This window comes from Pleurodeles waltl, chromosome 6, assembly GCF_031143425.1.
Source record: "Pleurodeles waltl isolate 20211129_DDA chromosome 6, aPleWal1.hap1.20221129, whole genome shotgun sequence".
Classification (NCBI taxonomy): domain Eukaryota; kingdom Metazoa; phylum Chordata; class Amphibia; order Caudata; family Salamandridae; genus Pleurodeles; species Pleurodeles waltl.
Genome location: NC_090445.1, coordinates 1,003,032,554 through 1,003,054,531, shown reverse-complemented (window position 1 = coordinate 1,003,054,531; position 21,978 = coordinate 1,003,032,554). Strand labels below are relative to the sequence as shown.

Sequence of the window (21,978 nt, the reverse complement as noted above, 5' to 3'; positions counted from 1 at the left end):
AATCCAAGAACTGCTGACCATCATCCGTAACTCTGATAACATAGTGTATCATGCATATTGGTGGAGAAGACACTGGAAGATATGCAGGCTCAGTTCATACCCAATTAAAAAAAAATCCACGATGTGGTCCAATAAGCGGATAAAATTGTCTTCAAACTCTCTGACCGAGGCAGAGATCAGGGCATTTTTGAGAAGGCAAAACCTGCATTATCGTGCCTATGGAGCAGATTGAATCAAACATCTTAAGGCTTCAGGATCTGTGGAGAGCTTGGAACATGTGCTTCTTGGGGATTTCACCAGTTGAAGAAGGTGAGGAACCTAGGACGATGATGCAATGATTCTTGGAATCTGAGGGATTTAGAAAAGGGTCTTGTGATGCTATTGGATTGTTCAGGGTGGAGAGACTATGGGCCTGATTCTAACTTTGGAGGACGGTGTTAAACCGTCCCAAAAGTGGCGGATTTACCACCTACCGTATTACGAGTCCATTATATCCTATGGAACTCGTAATACGGTAGGTGGTATATCCGCCACTTTTGGGACGGTTTAACACCGTCCTCCAAAGTTAGAATCAGGCCCTATGTGAGGTCCTGGGGGGAAGCAGTGGCGTAACGAAACTGGAGTGGGCTCCCCTGCAAAGAACATGGCGGGGTCCCCTCTCTGGACTCATTCAGGAGCTCTCAGGTCCAGGTGCTGTGCTGAGGGCGCGGCCAGGAGCTAGGACCCACACTGCACCACGGGGGCCTATGTTACACCACTAGGGGGAAGTCATACTCCAGAAAGGACTTTTTCCCGTAGAACTTCAGTGCTGAAGGCAGCTATTAGCAAAAAAACGTTCTAGTCGGTAGGAACACATGCTTGCTTTCTCCAGAGCACTGCTAAGAGAATCAGCAGAAAAGATGAGTACTTCCTGATTACTGAGCTCCCATACAACATGAGGATATGTTGCCCGCAGACATCGAGTTGTTATGGTGTCTAGCATTGTATGGGATGTGTCTCTTTCCTTCACTCCTGCAATGCTTCCTTGTCAAATACCGTCCTTCCCCCTGTCCCCCCGACCCCCCACCACCAGCAGGTCCAGGACCATTGGATGGCCCCAGGTGTACCGGAAACACTTTTATAGTGGTATGGTTTTTTACATAAATATTATTTCCTATTTGCCTAGTGAGGGTTAGTTGTTTAGTCAGTCAAGTGCCGAGGCTGGGCACATTGTGAAATATTTTGCCTATGTTTTGGTTTAATAAAACATATTACTCATTTAAAAACGCAATGGCAAGTATATTTATGTAGCTGGGTGTCGGTGTTAAAATTTAATACAAGTCGGAAAAGAAACAAACAACATTAAAATCCTAAACCTGAGGGTGCTATGAAAAAGAAAGAGCTCAACAAAAAGCAGTTTCACATTTCGAAGTGGTAAAGATCTGTTGCCGTAATTCCCATGGGAGGCACCTAAAGCTAGGTACAGGAAATTCTGCCTGACAACGCCCGTGTAACTGTTTAGCGTGATCCAAAGGGAAGCTGAGGGCATTGATGATGTTCGGACAGAGGCTTTAGATTAGATTGATTTGATATAGCCACCACAGGCCATTTAAATGTTCGTCGTGTTTAAGAAGCGCTGTCATGTCGGTGTGCTTCATGTATTTATTGTATGACTCTTTGAAGGCGCTATTGCTGTGAAGGGTCAATCATGCAGAGCACATAGGATGGCCTTATGAATCTCATCATGTGCTGGACATTTATTATCATGCTCATTAAATGAAAATGTGCCAGGATTCCTATTGAAACCACCACCAGCCGCCTTCAAGTTCTAAGTTAACTGTGCCACAGGCTTGTTAAATTGCCTTAAGATTTGTAAAACAAGGCCTGCACCAGTCATTGCTTTTGTGTCTATTTTTAGCAAGGGAGAACGACAGGGCACATGTTTTAAGAGAGAATCCTCGTATAGTTTCCTCCGCCCCACTGCTTCTTGTTTGTTCCTCCACTTTCATGTCAGTTCACGCTGCTTCCGCCCACCCAGCCTGCCTCTCTGTCTTGTCAATGCCTACCTAAACTTTTACAGCTCTTCAAATTGTTCACTAATCGGTTCTCTTTCTCTTCCCTTTCCCATCTGGCATGCATAAGGTTCCCGAATATACTAAACTAAGTAAAAACAATTATATTACCTATGATATGGTGTGCACTTCTCGTTCTCTATCAATGTAACTGTCAACGTAATACCTGAAATGCATACCTGTTGCGCACAGCTTGCAGCAGTGGAGCCCACTATAGTACTCCCCGTCGGGACACGCGGTTTGCCTCTTCACAATGTTTTTTGCTCCAGCTGGTGTAATCCGAAGGGATTCTTGATTTACATGAGGTGCCTCTATAAGAAGCATAAAAGGCTGCAAAATATGTGTATTTCGATAAGTACATTTGAAGACGGTGCTCTGGTTATTGATACTGATATATCCAGGACCAGCATAGAATGCAGAACACATACCGAAAATCAAATCTCTTAAATACATTACAAAAGTGTACATCCCAAATGTGCACTGTCCTGCATGGCAGCCTGAACATTACTGCATTAAGCTACCATAAATAATGATGAGGTAATTGGTACTGGTTGGGACTACTGACCCCAGCTGCAAGAGATCTTCTAAGCCCTCTGCTATCTTGGTGTGAGCACCCGAACAGTATGCAGCGGGGAAAAAAGGGGGAACACTTGGATTTATTTTACATCAACAATGACACAATAAATAATCATTGGAACTGCGTTCTTGTAATCACAATAAATCATTCCTATAATTATAACATACAGAGCCTTTGCTTCGATAACCATCACTAGATCAAATCTTTCGAACTTTTGACCAACCAAATATAAAAATTAAAAATACAAACGAAACATAAAATGTATTCTGTTGTATTACTTCTTTGTAGCTTCCTGCATTTTCTTCAAGAATGAAGCGATTGTCCAAAACCTTTCCAATGTTCAGTTCACCTAAAGTTAGCCCTATCCAGAAAGGCCAGTGGCCTGCTGATCCTCCTCCTATAAGCAACTCATCTAAACATTTAATCATCACGGGACTCTTTTAAAAATATGTAGACGTATTTCCAACTACGCAGTTCAAGGTCTCTTCAGGACCAGAGAAGCCAAGGAAATATAACCTTAGTATTCCACCTACTAGTGACCGGGACTCCTGGGAAACAATCAAAATGATCCTTGGTCTATGGGTAATCTGTAAGGGCGCAGAAAAGCAAGTGACCCAGAACACAATGACAAAGTCACTAGCACCTGCAGCGGGTGAAGAAACCTCTGCGGGACACAGTTCCAGTGATAACTGAATGTGTCATTGTTGGTGTAAAAAAATCCAATCGTTCCCCTCTTTTCTCCACTGCATATTTTTCGTGTATTTACATCCCAGGAATAGAGGGGTTATGTGGGTAAAACCTTTATGACTGTTGTTCCTTGGTGTAAGTACAGCACCTACGAGATATTGGTGTGGTGAGATGCATGACAGAAGCAAAGTGAAATTTCCTGACCTCCACCTCTGGTGTTTCCACACGTTGCTCCAATTCTGCTATGAATCAGGAAGTGTGAGAGGACATCACATGAATATTATTATCTTCTGCGTTTTGCCATACTGGAAGTGGTTTGTTGTAGCAAGGAATACAAGTTTTGTCTAGTCACTTTCAGGTCATGACCACACAGCCTCCCATAGATTAGTAAAACATCTACTCCTCCCCCAACCCCAAGTCCTTGAAACAAACATCAGTAACATGGTTGTTGCTTAAATGTCTTTCACGTGGCATGCGGCTACCCAATTTCAGCTGCGGTTGGCAGTGTAGAATGCTATCCTGAGATCGGACAAAGTGGGGCCTTTTTAGACAATGCATCATTGGGAAAGCAACAGGCGTTTTTGCCTACTTTGTGCATACCTGGGCCATTTTGGTGTTGCAGAAGGAGTCGCAAATGTTTGTGGGACCACTTCTGGAATCTGGATAGCACTAGAGTAATAGGTCCCCTGGCGTAATAATGAAGGAGACATTCCCTATGTAACTGAAGTAACTCTAAGCATTTGTGCCTGTGCAATATGACAGGCGCAGAGGTAAGAATCCTGTTGGGAAGTGCCCTGACTGTGTCCCTTAGGTGAGAGTAGGATGTGTCTCAAGGACCTCTCGGGTGTCCTACCCTGCAAGCAGATGCAGTAACAAACTGTTCCTAACTGTGGAAGAATGACTGCCCTCCCATTGAGAGGAAGGCTGAATCCACCACCTTCAGTGAAAGACAAACTGGTGGCTTCAAACAGCCTTACTAATGCACTGTTCCCAGTCCAGGAACAGGTTTGCACTTAGACTGGGAACAGCATATTTGTTCTAATAGGTCGCAATGTGTCCTAATCTGAACAACGTTAAAGGAGTGCAGACCAGGTCAGTACACTGGCCCCCAGAGTATACTTTTCTATCAAGCAGCAATCTCAAAATGATAACAGCCCCAAAGTGGCTTCCAGTGTTTGCACTAAATGGTATGTCTGCAATATTGGACAAATGCAATGATAGAGGGAGTGAGCCAAGCTTTTCCCACAGTTCGCAGCAGAATACGTTTTAGGGCTAACAAAGAAAGTGTTTTCAGATCATTCCCTTATCGCACCATGTGCCAGATGCAAAGTCGGAATTTACGGTCATAGAGCACTATCAAAAAATGTTAAATGGAAAGAGCACATATATTTTCAAGAGAACATTGATGCACCCAAGTTTACTTACGATTTTCACACCCTTAGACAGTAGCCTTTCAAACTAATTGCGGGCAGATAAATCCATGAAGTACCACCCATACCTTTGTATCAAATGTATTCACGGGACTTGACAAACAACAACTATCGGTCAGTGTTATTTAATAAAGAGGTCAAATTGTACCAGCCTGCAAGGAAAGGTATGGGATAGCTGGCAAATCAGCAGATCTTGCAATGAGATCTTGGAATAGAAATCAAAAGGGTAATTGGATTTGGAAACTTGATGGAGGGTCTGTCAGTGATCAGTTGAGTCCATCAAAAGGTGGGAAAGAGAAGCGTAAGGAAGATAAGGTGGCTGGAAGGCAGAGGGTTTGGATCATTGTTTTATGCATTTTATCAAAATTCTTCAACTCTTTCAATGACACTGGGATCTTTCTGAAGACTGATTATGCAAACTCTACCCCATTCTCTGCCTTGAAGGCCTGCATGACTCTTCTGAACTCTATGGAGTGCAACACCTTAAAATTAAAAAGCAGCAAGGCTGTCACTTAAGTCTTTCTCTCCTAAAATCCCTGTTCAGATTCCATTGGCGATAGCCCAGTCAATTTAAACATACTAATTGTTTATGATCTCTTCTGCTCCCTAAACAGGATACATCATCAGCTGTGCATCGTGAAAAGGTTCCTACCACCCGTATATGAATCTTGAAATGAAGTGGCATGCATCCAGATTACAACTAAACTTTATCGCAAAAGGGTTCTATTTAGGTTCAGGGCATACACATACCAGGTCGGGAAAAAAATAAAAAACAGCACAGCTATTGTTGCCATGAACACCAATTCATGTCATCGAATGGCTCCAGTACTGGTCCACTTGCATTAGCTGGCAGTAGGGCAGAGGATTACGTTTTGAAGCCTGTCTTTTGTCGATACATCAAAACAATTTTGCTCCAAAATGGATGTGATATACCGACCAAAAATTTAAACCATATGTTCTTCTTTTGCCTATGCTGATCTAGCGCACATCAAGTCAGAGTACAGTCATTCAGGAACACAGGTGAAAGGGTAAGTGCTTTTGGAGTCCAAGCTGCCTCAGTAAGAAAATCTTTTGGTGATTCAAAATATGATTTGTGGACTTTGCTGTCAAAATTCTCTGCAGCCATTATAGATCAGTCAGTTTTTTTCAACCATGTTATTCTGTGCCAGAATGCCTTAGGTATTGAGACACTTTATTAAATAAATAAATGAAGATGAAATGTATCTAATCTCAGATGTGGGTGTGGTGTGAGAAGCCAATGGGAATGGAAAAGGATAAGTTGCCTTTGGAATATCCACATATAAAGAAATTTCAAAGAGCCAGTACACTAAGAGGCAGATATTTACACAACAGTAGACAGCCCACAACTAACAGGTGCTGTTACATTACATAGGCAAGAGCAACCATAGGAAATAGTGCAAAATAGTGCCTAAAATATCTAAGTGACAAACTCAGGTATCTGGTCGTGGAAGACTGGGACAAAGTCAAAACTTGAGGTTGGCCATGATGAAGAGCAGGTCAGATACTCAAGGTGGATGCAGCCATGCTTGGGTTACCTTCGGACTTAAAAGAAATTTTTAAGAAAAGCTCCTGAGAAAGCAGAGTTCAGCGGGGCAAGGCCGCAGGCTGTGTTCCAAAGAGGAGGCAATGGCATACAGAGCTGCTAGACAGAGTTACTGTGAAGATGTTTACCTTCGGACTGAGTCACTTTTTTTAAATTTATTTTTTAGAAGTTGTAATTCTCCAGTGGAATGAAGCTGAAGGCTGTAGCCGACAAGAGCTCCACAAGGCGGGATATCCAGTGAACAGGATTTGCTTTTGCGAAGAAGAACATAGTGGTACCTACTGCAAAGTCAGGCCGACGAACGATGTACCTTGGGCAGATCAGCTGGCAGGTAGATCCCGGTCTTCTGTCTGTTGGTAGGGCAGTTTTTATTGAAAAATGCTCGAAGTACGAAGTTCTAGGGTTAGGCAGGAGCAGCACCACTAACAGCAATTCCAAGGGTGCAGGGCCTGGGGTGGGGTACCATTTGTGGGTTTAGGAATCACTCCAGCATAGGCCAGGAGCAGGGTTCAAGGTCTCTCAGCTCACACAGGAGGCCAGACAACTAGCTACTGGAGCCACATCTGGCGGTCCTGGGTTCAAGGAGATGGTTCATTTCTCCTTCAAGCCTCAAGGCAGGTCTTCAAGCAGCAGGGCCGCTCACTGGGGATCAAAGTAGTCCTTATGAAGTATTGCGCAGGTCCAGGAGTATACTAAAGGGGTATTCTGAGGGCCCAATATTAATACCTGATGCCTTCCTGGGCTACCCCCACATCTCATTCTGGAAAGTTATTAGCTTCCCCTGCCAAGGCTCCAAGAAGTGTAGGGTGACAAAAGGCTGGTGGCAGGTTCCTTTCTGTGTGCTGGAAACACGCCCTTTGCATTTTAAGTGGGGCAGAGAACAGCTCTGTCCCCAGCCATCTAGGCAGGCTGGACTATCCTGCCTACATACACTACCCATGTCTCACTGTCTGTCAGGAATGCACAAATCCTAACAGCAAAGCCAGTCACAGGCATGTGACCCAGGATGTTGGCAGAGGCATAAAAATCGTTAGAGCAGGAAAACGCAACCTTTCTAAAAGTGGCATTTTCAGAATTGTGACTTCAAATTCAACTTTACTATTAGAGAGAATTTTAAATTACAATTCATTTGAGTCTGAACATGACATGTCTACCTGCTACCAATTGAAAGTGACACTTAATAAATGTAATTAGGTAACCTAATGATATCCAATTGGAGAGGTAGGTCTTACAGTAGTGGAAAGCAAATTTACAATTGTTTCCACTTCCAGAAGATGCAAAACTTTAACCCACATGTCCTGCTTTTTAAATACAACGCACCCTGCCCAATGGGCCTTTAGGGCCTAAATCAATGGTGACTTATATGAATTAAAAAGAAAGGTGGGGAATGTATATGGAGTGGAGATTAAGTATATTCCAAAATATACAAGACATGTATGGCATAGTCATGTAACACTTTATAACCCACAACTAGATAGTGCATGCAGTTTGTGCCCAGCCTTCTACCATATGGTCTGGACGTGCCTAGGGCTGTATCCCACTGTTAGACCTGACAGCCTTAGGGTGGTCCTACCACCAAATGTCTACCTAACTCCTTCATTTTTCTGACCTCGTTGTGCTGGTATTAGGACTCTGTGCATTTTGCCACTGCCAACCAGTGCTACAGTGCTTGAGCTCTCTTCCCTAAACATGGTCATATTGGCTTATCCCCAATTGGCATATTTCATTTACTTATGAGTCCCTAGTAAAGTGAACTACATATGTCCAGGGCCTGTAAATTAAATGTTTCTTGTGGGCTTGCCACAATGATTGTGCCACCCACTTAGCCCTTTATCTGTGTCTCACTGCAGAGCCTGTATATGCTGCTATGTTGACCTGGTAAAATAACCCTTTTGCCAGCCCCAAACCTTCTCTTTTTATACATATATGTCAACCCTAAGGTAGGCCCTGGACCACCCAGAGGGCAGGGTGCAATGTATTTAAAAGGCATGACATGAACTTTTACGTTTTACATGGTCATTTCAGCAAAGCCTATCTTTCCCTCAGGATAACATTGGGATTACCTTATTACATTTTATGAGAGTAATTCCTAATCTGCAGGAATTAACCATTTTAAAATTGGTGTCCCATTGTAACACAATTTAAATCACAACATATGGTGAAGTAGGATTTTAAACAGAAATTCTGAAAATGCCACTTTTATAAAGTTGGCATGTCCTTACTTTTGGGTATTTATAGTCTACTGCCTGTCTCTGATCAATTGTGTGGGATGGGTGACAGCCGGGCTTTGTGTATTCCCCATAGATAGCCAAACACAATGGGAGCCTAGATGTTACTTGATGGAACATCCTGGAAGGATGGGAGGAAGGACCTTGGCACATCCTCACTTACACCTGGAATAGATGTGTCCCGTCCCCACACAAAAGGCTGCATAACTCCCCGTAGTGTGTCTGGAACCAAGGCAGGAGGGCAGGACCCCTGTGCTCTTCAAACGCCTGTCTTTGAAGACTCCCCCCTTCAAAAGCCCAACTGGGTATAATTCCAAGATCTCTAGCACCACCACTTCAGTACACTTCTGGACCTGTGACTACTCTGCCAGGAAGAAGGACTGCTGTGCTGCTGAAGAACTGCCACTCTGCTAGGCTGCTGCTTTGCTGGACTCCTGTCTTGCTGTCCCACCTTGCTGTTTCCCTCCTTGGGTGAAAAGGACTAGACCTACATCACTGGGGTGAGGGTGAGCAAAGATTAATTTAGGATTTGCCTGACGCTTACCCTGACTAAGACTGTGGTTGCTATTTGACTCAGGTTCCCACTGTTCCCGCTGTTTGGCCTACATTAGCTACAATTGACTCTTACTTACTCTGATACGAGACATCAAACACAGAACTAGATTCAACAACACTGTTGTGGGTTAAATTTATACACCTTGCTTGGGCACACATATTTTAGATTCTGTGGCAGGTGCCCTTTCACCTACATATGAATTCTGATTTAATTTATTCATTTTAGTTAGCCTGTTTTCCAGCAAGGGTGTGTTTATTGTTCCAATCAGCTGTGATTCTGTGAATGCGCTGTTATTATTTATGTGCCCGACATTTCACCATGTACCTCTGTCCAAGGCTGCCCAAACAGTACATGATAATCCAGCTAGCATTGTTGCCACACAAGTATGTGAAGAGTCCGACACTTAGGCACATGCCCACGTCAGGCCTTTTTCATGGAACCGAAATATAAAAACATTGTACAGGCCAAGGGAAGGTCATTCAGGCCAGGATATCCATCCATACTGCATGCCATTTTACTGCTGACCTCAGGTCTGTCTCCACCAGCAGCCAAAGAGACAGCGGGCAGACCCATATCTTCCAAGTAATGGGGGTGGGTGCTCCTCTAATGGACTAAGTATGGACAGATTGGGCTATCACCACTATGCTTTCGCTTAGGGGTTAACATTCATGTATGAATGTTATTCCAGTATGCTGGGGTTGTTTATTTTCTTCTCACTGGGCAAAACAATCCTAATCCTGCTACGTCTTGTTGCTCTAATAAATGCAGCTCATATATTTTATCGTAGATTTCAGGCTTTTCAATAAATGTAATGAAAACCATCCTGCATCTTTTCTTTGACCTATGTATGTGTATGAGACCTTTGCTTATGAGAGAAAGGGGTGAGATTTGTCCACCACGGACCTTAAACACTCACCCAGAGAGGGCTGCTTCAGCTATAAATCAATTGCCCATCACAGGGATAAATCCACAAACTGTCCATTCTATAATGGGAAAAGCACCCACTGAGCTGGAGAATATTCCGTTCCGGGTTGCTGGAAGCAGTGTTTCCCCATATGGGCCCCTAAAATAAACATAGAATTCTCTCAATGTGCTTCCCATTTGGAATGGTTCACTCAATAGAGGATTGTGCCACTTGGAGTACAGTCTTTGCCGCAATATATACCACTACACATGGTACACCGGACACTTGCGAATTTACCTGAAGTTTTGAAAACAATTCAAAATGAACACAGGGCAGCCTTGGCCCTGGACTTGTGGATGAAACTGTTGTGCAACTTGGACACAGTATCCTCAATAATTGTAAACAATATTAAAGGGGAAGCAGCAGCACTGGCAATTCACCAGTGGCTCTGGGAGGTTCCTCAGTGGGATCAGGAGCACAAGCTGCCAAAGATTATTTCGGAAACTTATAGTAGTATATGTTGGGATAGTCTGGGGCAAGACCAACTAAACCTCAACTACAGAGTACTTCCACTATTGAGAGTACTAAGCAAGCACAGGAGAGCTCTAAAAAACACTAAAGTAAACAAAAACAAAACAGGAGATTCTCCATCACCGGAGACTTCAGAAAATAGACACAACCTTGGAAATAGGGAAACTTTAAACCAGATAGATATCAATATACCAAGAGACACCAATCTTGTTACTACCAGGACACACTGGATAAACAGAGTGACAGAAGAGGGCAGACAGAACACAGAAGAGACCATGTGAAGCTGAAAAAGAACTCACAACATTCCTCAGAGATTTTCACAAAAAAGGAAGAGAAACTTCCACAGCAAAAGCCCCAATTTAAAAAGAAAAAGGTGGCACCAATTTCAGTCAAAGATTTTTTGCTGTTGTTGAAGAACAGGATATGGGCAGTGACTCTGCTACACAGGGCGGCCGAGGCAATGATATGTCGCCAGAGTCTTATAGATCTTCTGGGTATGACATTGTCTAACGACTTCCTTGTAGTCAAAACAGTGGACAGGCGCATTTTCCTACCTGACAGGGTATGTAGATTAAATATTCAGATAGAGGTAGACCTAGAACGTACTATTAAAGTTATCTTCTGGTTAAGGTTAACACTAAATTATGATATTTGGCAGAAAAATATTGGGCACCTGAATTTGTCCACGTGCTACCACAACGGAAGATGTCATTTTGCCTTCTTTCCTGGTCTTGGTTCCAGACATTGTATCGTATTGTAATAGCTTTTATATAGTGCTTACACAGACTCCTGCGCTGTATCACAACCACATAGGGTGGGACAGAAATCCCCCCTAACATAAAATACCAATTAGATCAACTCCACAGATCCAGCCTCAATAGCCAAAAAAACAGTAAGCTAAAGCACCTGTGAGAGAGAATCTCACACAACTTGAGTACTAGGGGGTAATAGAATCCTGTGTCTCTGCAATGAATAACCTATTATTTTCCACAGCAAGACCTTACCATTAAAAAAGAATAGTCTTAGATTACAGACACTTAAATAGTCAAACACACATTTGATCCGAAATGCACACAGCAAAACACTTTTCAACAATATAGTGCGTAAAAAATACAAAACAACTTTGGACATTTCCAATTTTTTTCTGCCAAAATCTAGCACGGGATTTAAGTGCCTTCAGTGTGCTTGGCTATCAGAGGGGCTTTTACTTTTTACCTCAGGAGTCTAAGAATACCCCTGGGGTGTTCTCTGCCCTTGTAACACCAATATTACGTAATATTGACCCTGAGGCGTTGTCTTATGTCGATGACATCTATCTCACAGATGACGACCACAATGCGCATTTGGCCCTGGTGGATCACATTGCTTTTTGGATTCGCTGCCAAAGACTATAAATTCAATTGCAAGAAAACAAAAATTGATTTTTTTTAGAGTCCTATTTTTAGGATACAAACTATCTGATGCGGGCAAGAGACTAGCCCGCACTTTCTAGAAACATGCGCTCAACTTCAACCTTCAAACACATAAAGAAACTACAGTCATTGCTGGGTTTCTTTAATTTTGGCAGAACATACATTCCCGACTATGCACAATGCATAAAACCACTTTATGATCTAATTCTTTCAGTTTTTTTCCAGCAAACACTGGACATCAGAACATACATGCATACTCAGAGATTTACAACAAGACATGCTAGACGCACAACATTTACACACACATGTGACAACAAAACAAATTTGGTCATCAGGTTAATTCCTGGTGCCATTGGGTTCACCTATGTCACACCTAAAGAGGGTAACACTGTACCCACAGCATACAAATCACACTTGTACTCCAATGCAGAACAACAATTTGCACCAACAAAAAAACACTGACTGCTATACAGATGGCTGTCATTAAAGAAAGGCCACTTTGCCAAGGGAAAAGCATTATTGTTGTTAGTCCGGTGCCAGCCCTTGAGGCAGATACCAAAGCTAGCGTTCCAAACGCGAAAGCATTACATCCAAGTTGGATTCAATGGGCATCCTCCTTGACTGCCACTGATATCGTATGTTTTCGACCCCAAACTACAGACCCAAACATTTCTACAATATGAACTGGAATACCCCTTACCCACTAACATCATGCCTCTTAACCAATACACAACAATCATTGACACCGATGGTTCAGCACAACCAGCTGTATGTACAAAACATCAATTCTCCACTGACTGCCCAGCTGTTGGTGGAGTAATGAACAATGGTACAGTCCACCAGGCCTCGAATAATTGCAAAAATGTTACTAGACCTGCAGGTCAAGTAGCTTAATTAATCTACTGGACCACAACGGTAATGTACATGACCCACAAACGGGTCTCAAACTGAGGGATCCTAGGCAAATATTCTCCTTTACAGAGTCAATATTTTCTTCATTCTCACGCGAGTGCACCTTCAACTATGTTAGCTCAGCATTTCTGCTGTACAAAAAAACTCCTTAGTTTAATTAAATAGACTAAACTTGTGCTCCATGTATAAAAGGAATCTAGCTCACACATAGGGGACACTTAATCCATGGCTTGGTTCTTAGTTTATTAATAACATTGCTACCAGGATGGGAGTGTTTCTCAGTTTATATTTAAACATTTAATTTTATATATTACTAAAGCATGTTATGTTCACACACTGTCATTTACAGACAGTAAATTACAGAGAAATGTCCATAAACCTTCCTAGGAACTTGCAGCTTTGCTGATAAAACTATATAATGTATTAACAATCCCCTGTTTTTGCACAAACTGCTTCTGGTTATTTTGTCGACATTGATGACTTTCCTTCAAATTCCTCTACATCTGCACCTGTTTCAGAATCACGAAATTTTATAGCAGGCTTAAAAACAACTATTTGGGTTGTCCATGGTACTATCAATGGATACTACTGACATTGCTTGCCTTCCTTCTTTGGATTGGGTTTGTCATTGTTTTCTTTTTACTGATAAATGGTCAACATCTTGTTTGAACACTCTGCTGTTGAACTGGTGGATGAGGTTTTGACACCTTACCTTTCTTCCCATCAAGTCTAAAGAAACTTGTTCCTTGTGAAAATTTCGGTTGTTACGATTCATGATGGCAATTTTTGGGATAAGGTACCATGTGATATATTTGGACCTACTGAGGTAATCAAATTCTATGTGTCTTCAAAGTTTAAATTAAATATATTGTTAAGCCTGGGGTTCATTCTGATGACTGGGATGTGGAAACAGTTGATTCTATGCTTTCTGATCTTGAATATTATACTGTATTTGAAAGTCAAGATGTATATATGAACACAGCGAATTATGGGGAAATGTTCTGTTACCATCATTACGGACATTACTTTCTGCACCGAGATAGTACCCTGGATTCGTTTTTAATTACACTCAATGGAAGCATTGTTTGACTCCACCGGGGGGAGTTCTAAAACATATGTAGAAAAGGTTCCATATTTTTCTGGGCATGTTGCTAGTCAAATTATTTTAAATGATCTTCTTCAAAAGTGAGAAAAAATATTGCTAACCAACACAAAACTCTATTCAGACTCCTTTGTTTCCCAGCTGACCATTGAGGGCTATGAATTTTGGAAAAACTCTGTTGATTTGAAGAGTGTATAGGGAACACATGATTGGCAAATACAGGGTAGGAAAGCTTTATTTAAAGCATGCCTTATTCCCTTACATATGATATTTATGAATGACACAGCAGGGCTCGAAAAAATCATAAAAATGTTACTAGACCTGCAAGTCAAGTAACTTAAATAATCTACTCGACCTAACTGTAATGTACTTGACCCATAAACGGGTCTCCAATTGTGTGATCCTTGGAAAATAGTTTACAGAGTCGCCTTTTTCTTAATTCTCACATATGATTGCACCCTCAAATATATGAGCTCAACATTTCTGCACTACAAAAAAAACTATTTTGTTTGATTAAGTAGACTAAGGTTTGCTGCATGCATCACAAGAATCAAGCCCACATACTCATGAGGTCTAGCCCACATAACCTAGGACTTCTGTTAGTTTACTAACAACATTGCCATCAGGGCAGGAGTGTTTGTCAGTTTTCTTAAACACTCAATTAAAAAAAAAATATTACTAAACCATGATGTGGTAACATATTGTCATCTACACACAGTAACTTTCCAAGAAATGTCTAAAAATTTCTCCACTAACTTGCAGCTTTACTGATAAAACTATATAGAGTATAAACAATCTGTGAAAATTGGGTTTCAGAAAACATATCCTTTGCACATCAACATGTAAAGAATTCTGATTTGTTTTCATCCTATTAACATATTTTTTCATCACACAGAAATATAAAAAAGGGCTTTCACAACTACTGGAATATATTTTGAAATTTTGCACAGTTGGCTTAGTCATTTAAATGTTGTGTGTTAGGAAAAACTGGACACCCTATATCCTTTTATTTTACATTCTAAGCAGCAGGTCACACAGTTCACCTTACAAAGTCCTGGAACTCTGCAGTCAGACTGAAAATTAATTGCAAGAAGAAACTGGCTTTTGACCTCTGTCTGTGAACACAGAGCAAATGTGACATAAGAACAAGATCTAAAGGCCAGAAGGGAGAGTAAGTATTGAAAATAGCTGGTCCTGATCAATTTAGACTCATCAATGCGAGTTGCACCTCAACAACCAAATACAGAAATAAGCAACTGAAAAATGAGAAGTTAAACTTTGTGAAAGGCCTTTCACTGCGTGCAAACACATTTCACAATGTGTTTAATAACTTTTAAACCAGCTGAGCTAGCAATAATTAAAAAAACAATTATAATAATAATTTGCAGATTATGCAGCAGATGATGGGTTATGTGGCAAATGTGGCAAATCTATTATCATGCTAAATAAGTTGTGGTGACAGAATAACATAGTTCCAGTGGCCCAGGTTATGAGATACTAAATTAAAAAAACACAATCTGGTGTGGACAAAACAACAGTTTGCAAAGAATCCCTGCTCAATCTCCAGAAGCTAGTCCACAAGTAAATCCCATAGAAAAGCAGAGCACCCTAAATCCTATCCTAAAATTTAGAACACTGCACAGTTCCGAAAACAATTCAGAAAAAAAACATAAATCAGCAAAAAGTCACCAAAATCATTAAAACCAGGTAAGGTGAACCTTTTTTAAAGTTTTAAGGTAAAAAGCTCATATAAATAGCATGCAGAATGTTGATGCCCAGCTAAATGTATCTGTGCTTTCTGGGACACAGATTGCAGTCACTTTTAAGACAGCTTTTTCCATCCTTTACTTTTCTTTAGAGTTTTTCTACTATTACTGGAGTCTCAATCGTGTACATTGGAAGCATCTTTGTTATTAGAGTCTGAACAACATACACTGGATACATCTTTGCTACCAGAGTGCCAAAAATGTACACTGGATGCATCTCTGATAATTTCTCGCATGGTCCTCTGAAATAGAGTATCTCTCAGCTGGTAACACCTGGTTTCCCAAAATGGCAAACAGATCCACATAAATCTTTCCTCATATTATTTTCTCTGGTGACCCTATCAATTTGAGGGTCCCTTTCTCTATAGTGACCTCTTCACTTTTTCAACCCTCATAGATGCAACTTTGGCCCTCACTACAATTTTGGCAAACTAAGGTGAGGTAAATACCATTAACCCAGGGTGATAGTTTTACCAAATGTAGTAGATACCTCTCATTCTGAGTTTAAATTTGCAAATGAGGCATGATATATCAAATTAGTATTTAGCACATCAACTTCCTCATGGTTTGCCTTTTTTCACAAGATTTTTCCCCCAGTAAATTTCTGCTGCTTTGACCTGCCAGAATGTAGTGGGAAAACTGCAAGGAAGTGATAATTAACAAAGAACTCTTAATTCCAAACTCTGAGAACAATTTACATGGAGATTGTAATGTAGTCCTGAACTTGTTATGAGGGCTTTTGTCTCATCCAATTCACAATGAATCAAAGAGCAAATCCGGGGGACAAGTTGACACTAGAGCTCAAAACCCCGGTTGACATCATCAACCAAGCAAACATTCTAGAATAATGATAGGTCATGAATTCTGGGAAGATAGTTCTAATGTTGTCAAGTCAACAATGCAGTCCTCGAGGCCCTTGTGTGGCATTCCACAGAGTGTCAGTAGTCTGCTGGCTCTCTGAAAGTTGGTCGTTGAGGGACGCTGCGCTGACTCTAGACTATTAATGAAGCATTTAAATCAATGGCTGCTTGGACATACTGCTTTCCTTGATACAAAATAAGTAGGCAACTAGGACGGGGGTTTCCTGCCCCACATCAGATCAGCTCAATTTGGCAGACACAGGTTGGTGCCCCTCAAACATAGCGATCTTCACTCCTTGAAGAATATTGTTTTATGTGTTTTTCACTCGGCCAGGGTTCAACGGTCACAGCGCAAGGAATCACAAGTGTCTTACGGGTTGGGATTTTATAGTGAGAAACCGTTTACTACCACCGGTCCACTCTAAATGGTTGCTAGGTGACGCTCAGGGAGCCACTCTTCTAGAGTACAGACATCTGTGGCATACCTGTGTGGCGCAAGATGGTTCAAGGTCCTGCATGCTGCCAATGTCTCTAGTTTCCGTCCATAGCACTGCTGTGGTCTCTTGGGAGGACACAAACACTGTTGTCTTCACCCCTCAGCATCAACTAGAACTACAGTCTGTGAAGAGCATGTATGCTTGTGTTCATGTGTAACATTCTACATCGCATTTCAAGGCGAGGCTCCCTTCCGATTTAAAGGCATTGTTGGGAGGCAAAGAAGGGAAATAGAGAAAGGCACACATCTGCTTTTACACAGAGATTCTCTCACCTTTACTGGAACATTATTTGCTGTTTGAGCACACTTACCATTAGAGTTACTGGGTGAAGTGCACACCCAATGAACATTTACAAGTCATAGAAAAACAAAGAGAAATATATATTTTGAGGATTATGTGCACACAGTGATGCATACACCTGCTCAAGATTTAAACCCTTAATCAATCAGCACATAAGGTTTTCTACTGTGTGCGTGCTATGCGTTACCATTCGTTGATACGCACACCCTCATCTTGACTGTGGTGAAAACATCATTATTGTACACAGTTAGAATTACTGTAATTAGATCACAAGAGCAGTTTAAAGTCAGATTTCTTTGAAAATCATTTCTCATCCTGTACCATGAAAACAGCAAATTTACCCGTTGCCTTTTTGCCAGAACCAGTTGCGGCAGAAGTTAAGTGGAGCCAGTGGTATAGCTTGTTCAATAGTTATTTGATTGCTTTTGATTCGGTGTAGTTCTCAGCCGCAAGAAAGAAAGTCATGTTATACAATTTTCTGGGAACTGAAGGTCAAATAATTTTTGATCATCAACCATAGTTAAACTCAAGGTCAAAAGATGCCAAAAATATTTTATTGAAGACCCAAGTGTGATTGTGGAAAGACACAGGTTTTTCAGACGCAAACAAAATGAACATGAGACAACAGACAATGTTGTAGCAGGATTGAGAATTTTAGCTTCCTCCTGTGAGTTTATGGGTCCCTACGTTCAATATTTAAGGGACCAAATAGTAATAAATTGTTATGATACCAAGGTTCAAGAGCAAATACTATGCTGTAGAAATCCTACTTTAGCGGAGACACTTGAGATAGCCAGAGGTATTGAGAGGTCTATTTCAGCTTCGAAAGAATTAGGCAATACAAAGGTAGCCACATGTGAAAATGTAAATGCTATCCCGTATAAAAACAATGTTGCCTCACACAACAGATCTGATGTAAAAAAAAATAAAAAAATGAGAAGAATTACACATGTTTTAGGTGTGGATCAAAATTTCATTTGGCCACTGCCAATCATTGAGCTCTAAGTGCAAAAAGATTGCCCATTTTGCATGTGTATGTAGAAACTCTTCTACAGTAATGTTGGTAGAAAATCAAGAAACCATCACTCATGACCCCATGATTAATGAATGAGACACCAGCAGAAGAATATTGTCGTTAAATACAATAGAAGCCTCAACTCAAGAACCTAAGACAGAGGGTGATCCTGTATGTGAATTGAGAATTGTGAAAACCACAATCAGAGTCACACTCGACTCAGGGTCACCAATTACTATAATATTGGGTTTGTGAAGGAATGGGGTGATTTGGAACTTTTGCCACCTGATATATGTACAGTGGTGTTTGGAGGACAAGAGATTGACATGATTGGGTATTTCACGGAGGATATGATGTTCAAGGATAGATCTATCCACTCCTTGGTCTATGTGGCAAAAGAAGGATACAATATTTTGGGGTGGAAAGATCAAGGGAGATTTGGGATGGTTCTCAGACCAGGTACTGAGCATCCTATTTCGTTGGTGAAGAGGACTGAAGAACAAGAAAAGATCTTAAAAGATGTCATTTGCAAACATCAATCAGTGCTTGAGGACAGACTAGGGGGATGTTAAAGGTTTTGAGCACAAGATCATTCTCAAACCTGATTCCATTCCTATAATTCACAAGGTACGGAATGTTCCATTTAGTGCTGGGGGGAAACTTAAGGAACTCCTAATAAAACCGTGCAAAGAGGGAGTGATCAAGCCCATGGACTCATCACAATGGATTTCTCCCATAGTTGTGGCTATAAAAAAGTCTGGTGAGATGAGACTGTGTTGACCTGAGATCATTGAATAAAAACATCCAGGTAAATTGCTTTCCTCTGCCGAGAATTCAAAATACACTTGCTCAACTAGGTGGCACAATAAAAAATTCCAACATTTACTTTAAAGCTGCTTACCACCAGATGAAACTTAGTCAGGAATCCAGGGATTTAACTGCATTTAACACACCATTCACAGCATTTCAGGTTCTGTGAATGCCATTTGGCTTGGTGTCGGCAGCAGCTATCTTTCAGAAACTGATGCACCAATTGTTGGGGGAGGAAACTGATATATTCACATACCAAGATGACATTTTAATATGCTAAACTCGGCACAGTCCCACTTGAACAAACTGGACAGAGTGTTAAGTATTTTGGAGGATCAAGGCATCACAGTGAAACAAGAGAAGTGTTAATCCTTAGTGCAGGAGGTGGAATATGTAGGACATCGGATATCATCACAGGGGATTAAGCCCAAGAATGACCTTTTAATGGCCATAGGTGAATATGTTCAACCCTCTGACAAGGACCAATTAAAGTCCTTTCGGGGACTGTGCAAATATTATTCCTGCTTTGTCCAAAACTTTGTATTACAAAGCGAACCTTTGAGGGAGAACAAAAAGAGGCTTTCATCACATTAAAAAATGTGATTTTGAGGGCACCAGCCATACAACCATTCAATGAAAATGCCACGTCCATTGTAACGGTAGATACTAGCTACTCTCACAAATGCATCATGGGGTGGAGACTACTGTAGCTTTTGCTTCAAGAAGACATGCTGAAGCCGAAAGAAATTATAGCACAACCGAAAAAGAAGCCTTGGCCTGTGTGAAGGGTGTTCATCATTTTCCAACATATTTGTGGGGAATGGAGTTTGTGGTGGTCATGGACCATAAGCCATTAGTGTACATGTGGAATGACAAGGGCATTAGAAATGCTAGTCCCAAGTTTATTTGGTTATTGTCCAATACGCACACATTTAATTTCAGGATGAGACACATACAAAGAGGGAAACATTGCAGGGCAGACTTCTTATCAAGATGTCCCATACAAAGGGATGGTGGTGAGACAATTGTAGATGAAAACAAATTGTAATTGGCTTGATTGATGGGGTCACAGTGGTTGAGGAAAAGATCTGGCGTGACTCCTGGAATGTAAATGTGGAGAAGAATCTGTGCCTTAAGACACTTAAGAAGTTTATAATGCAAGGCTGGCCCAGGGAAGGACAAGTATCTGAAGAATTAAGGTCAGTCAACAAGGTAAAAGATGAGTTAAGTGTTGAAGGAAATTTGGTGATGAGGGGAACCAAGTTGATTCCTCTGAGCAAGTTGAGAAGCAGATTCATTAGGATGGTACACAAAGGGCATGTTCACATGACAAGAACTAGGAACAGACTGCGACAACACTATTGGTGGCCCGAGAGGGACTATAATGTGGAGGTGATGGTGGGCACTTGCGGTGAGTGTGCTCAGTCTGAAAAATCAATTAGCACATCCACCACCTCTTTATGTCTATTAACTTTTGCTGAAGGCCCATGGGAGAAAATTGGTATGGATTTCATTGGGCCTATTGGTGGAGCCAATGAGGGTAAGAGGTTCATACTGGCTGTCGACTACCACTATAAATGAGTGTCGTTAAAACATTCATGAGGGAGCCCAATACCAGTAGTGTGATTAATTTCTTAAAGGATTTATTTTGGTCAGAAGGGGTTCCCGCCTTCTTGGTCTCGGACAACGGCGTTCAATTTGTGTCGCACCAAATGGTGGAGTTTCCGGGGGAATTTGGGAATTAAGCACTTGACCACAGCACTTTATAGTCCTCAAGGAAACGGCATGGTAGAGAGGATACATAGCATGTTAAAAGAAGCAGTGCAATTAGCAATTGCCACTGGAGGAAGAGTTCAACAAGCAGTGGCGGACAGGGTCTGGTGTTACCACAGTACCCCTCACTCCATAACAGGAGTTACCCCGTTTGCCCTTCTGAGGGGGAGACACTTGTTTAATGAATTGTCTCCCAAATGGGTGGTAGAGAAATCTGACCCTGACAAGCATTTACCCAATTTGGAATCCATTAAGATCACGGTGGAAAGTTCTCAAAACAAAGCTAAAAATAGATATAATGAACTTTAAAAAGTGAAAGACGTGGAATTCAGCGTGGGAGAATGTGTTAGGATAAGAAGCCCCTCTAAGAAGAGGGCCTTTAAGTTTTTCTAAAAAACAAAAATTGTGCAGGTGACCAAACATTCAGTCAAAGTGAAAGGGGGAAAGTGGTGGAGTAAAAGGAGAGTTGGTAAATTACGAGAGAATGCTGGGGAGAGATCTGAATAAGAATGTAATGTGAGAGTGTCAAGGTCAGATCGGAAGGTCGGTGCAAATGGAGCACCTGCAGGTGACAAGTGTGGATTTCATTTTGTTTCCTCTGAGCAGGGAACTCGAAACGTGGACCATTTTAATGGGAGGGAGAACAGCACTGATGTCATGGTCTCTGAAATGGTGTGAGGGGTACCGGATGAAAGCTTTAGAATGGAGAAGGATTTGGAACAGTACAAAGATCAAGGGGGTTTAAGGAGGACAAAAAGGATGGTGCGCAAGCCAATATAACTTGATTTTGTGCTGCTGTGTTAAAACCCTCTCTGCAGTGTTGATGTTAATTTCATTTACATATTCTTTAGTTCTGTTATATTTTGGTAAGGGGAATAGATGTGTTATGTCATGAATTCTGGGAAGATAGTTCTAATGTTGTCAAGTCAAGAATGTGGTGCTCATTGCCCTTGTGTGGCATTCCAAAGACTGTCAGTTGCTTGCTAACTCTCTGGAACTTGGT

General features: G+C 41.4%; 1 protein-coding gene across 1 annotated transcript in view; it reads right to left on the bottom strand.

The window, feature by feature from the left end:
* The window catches only part of FAS (Fas cell surface death receptor), a 104,572-nt gene that overhangs the window by 76,310 nt on the left and 6,284 nt on the right, over positions 1 to 21,978 (bottom strand). The window contains exon 2 of the mRNA XM_069239907.1: positions 2,231 to 2,381. Within this exon, the coding sequence (XP_069096008.1) occupies positions 2,231 to 2,381 (151 nt within the window). The remainder of the gene's footprint in view (positions 1 to 2,230; positions 2,382 to 21,978) is intronic.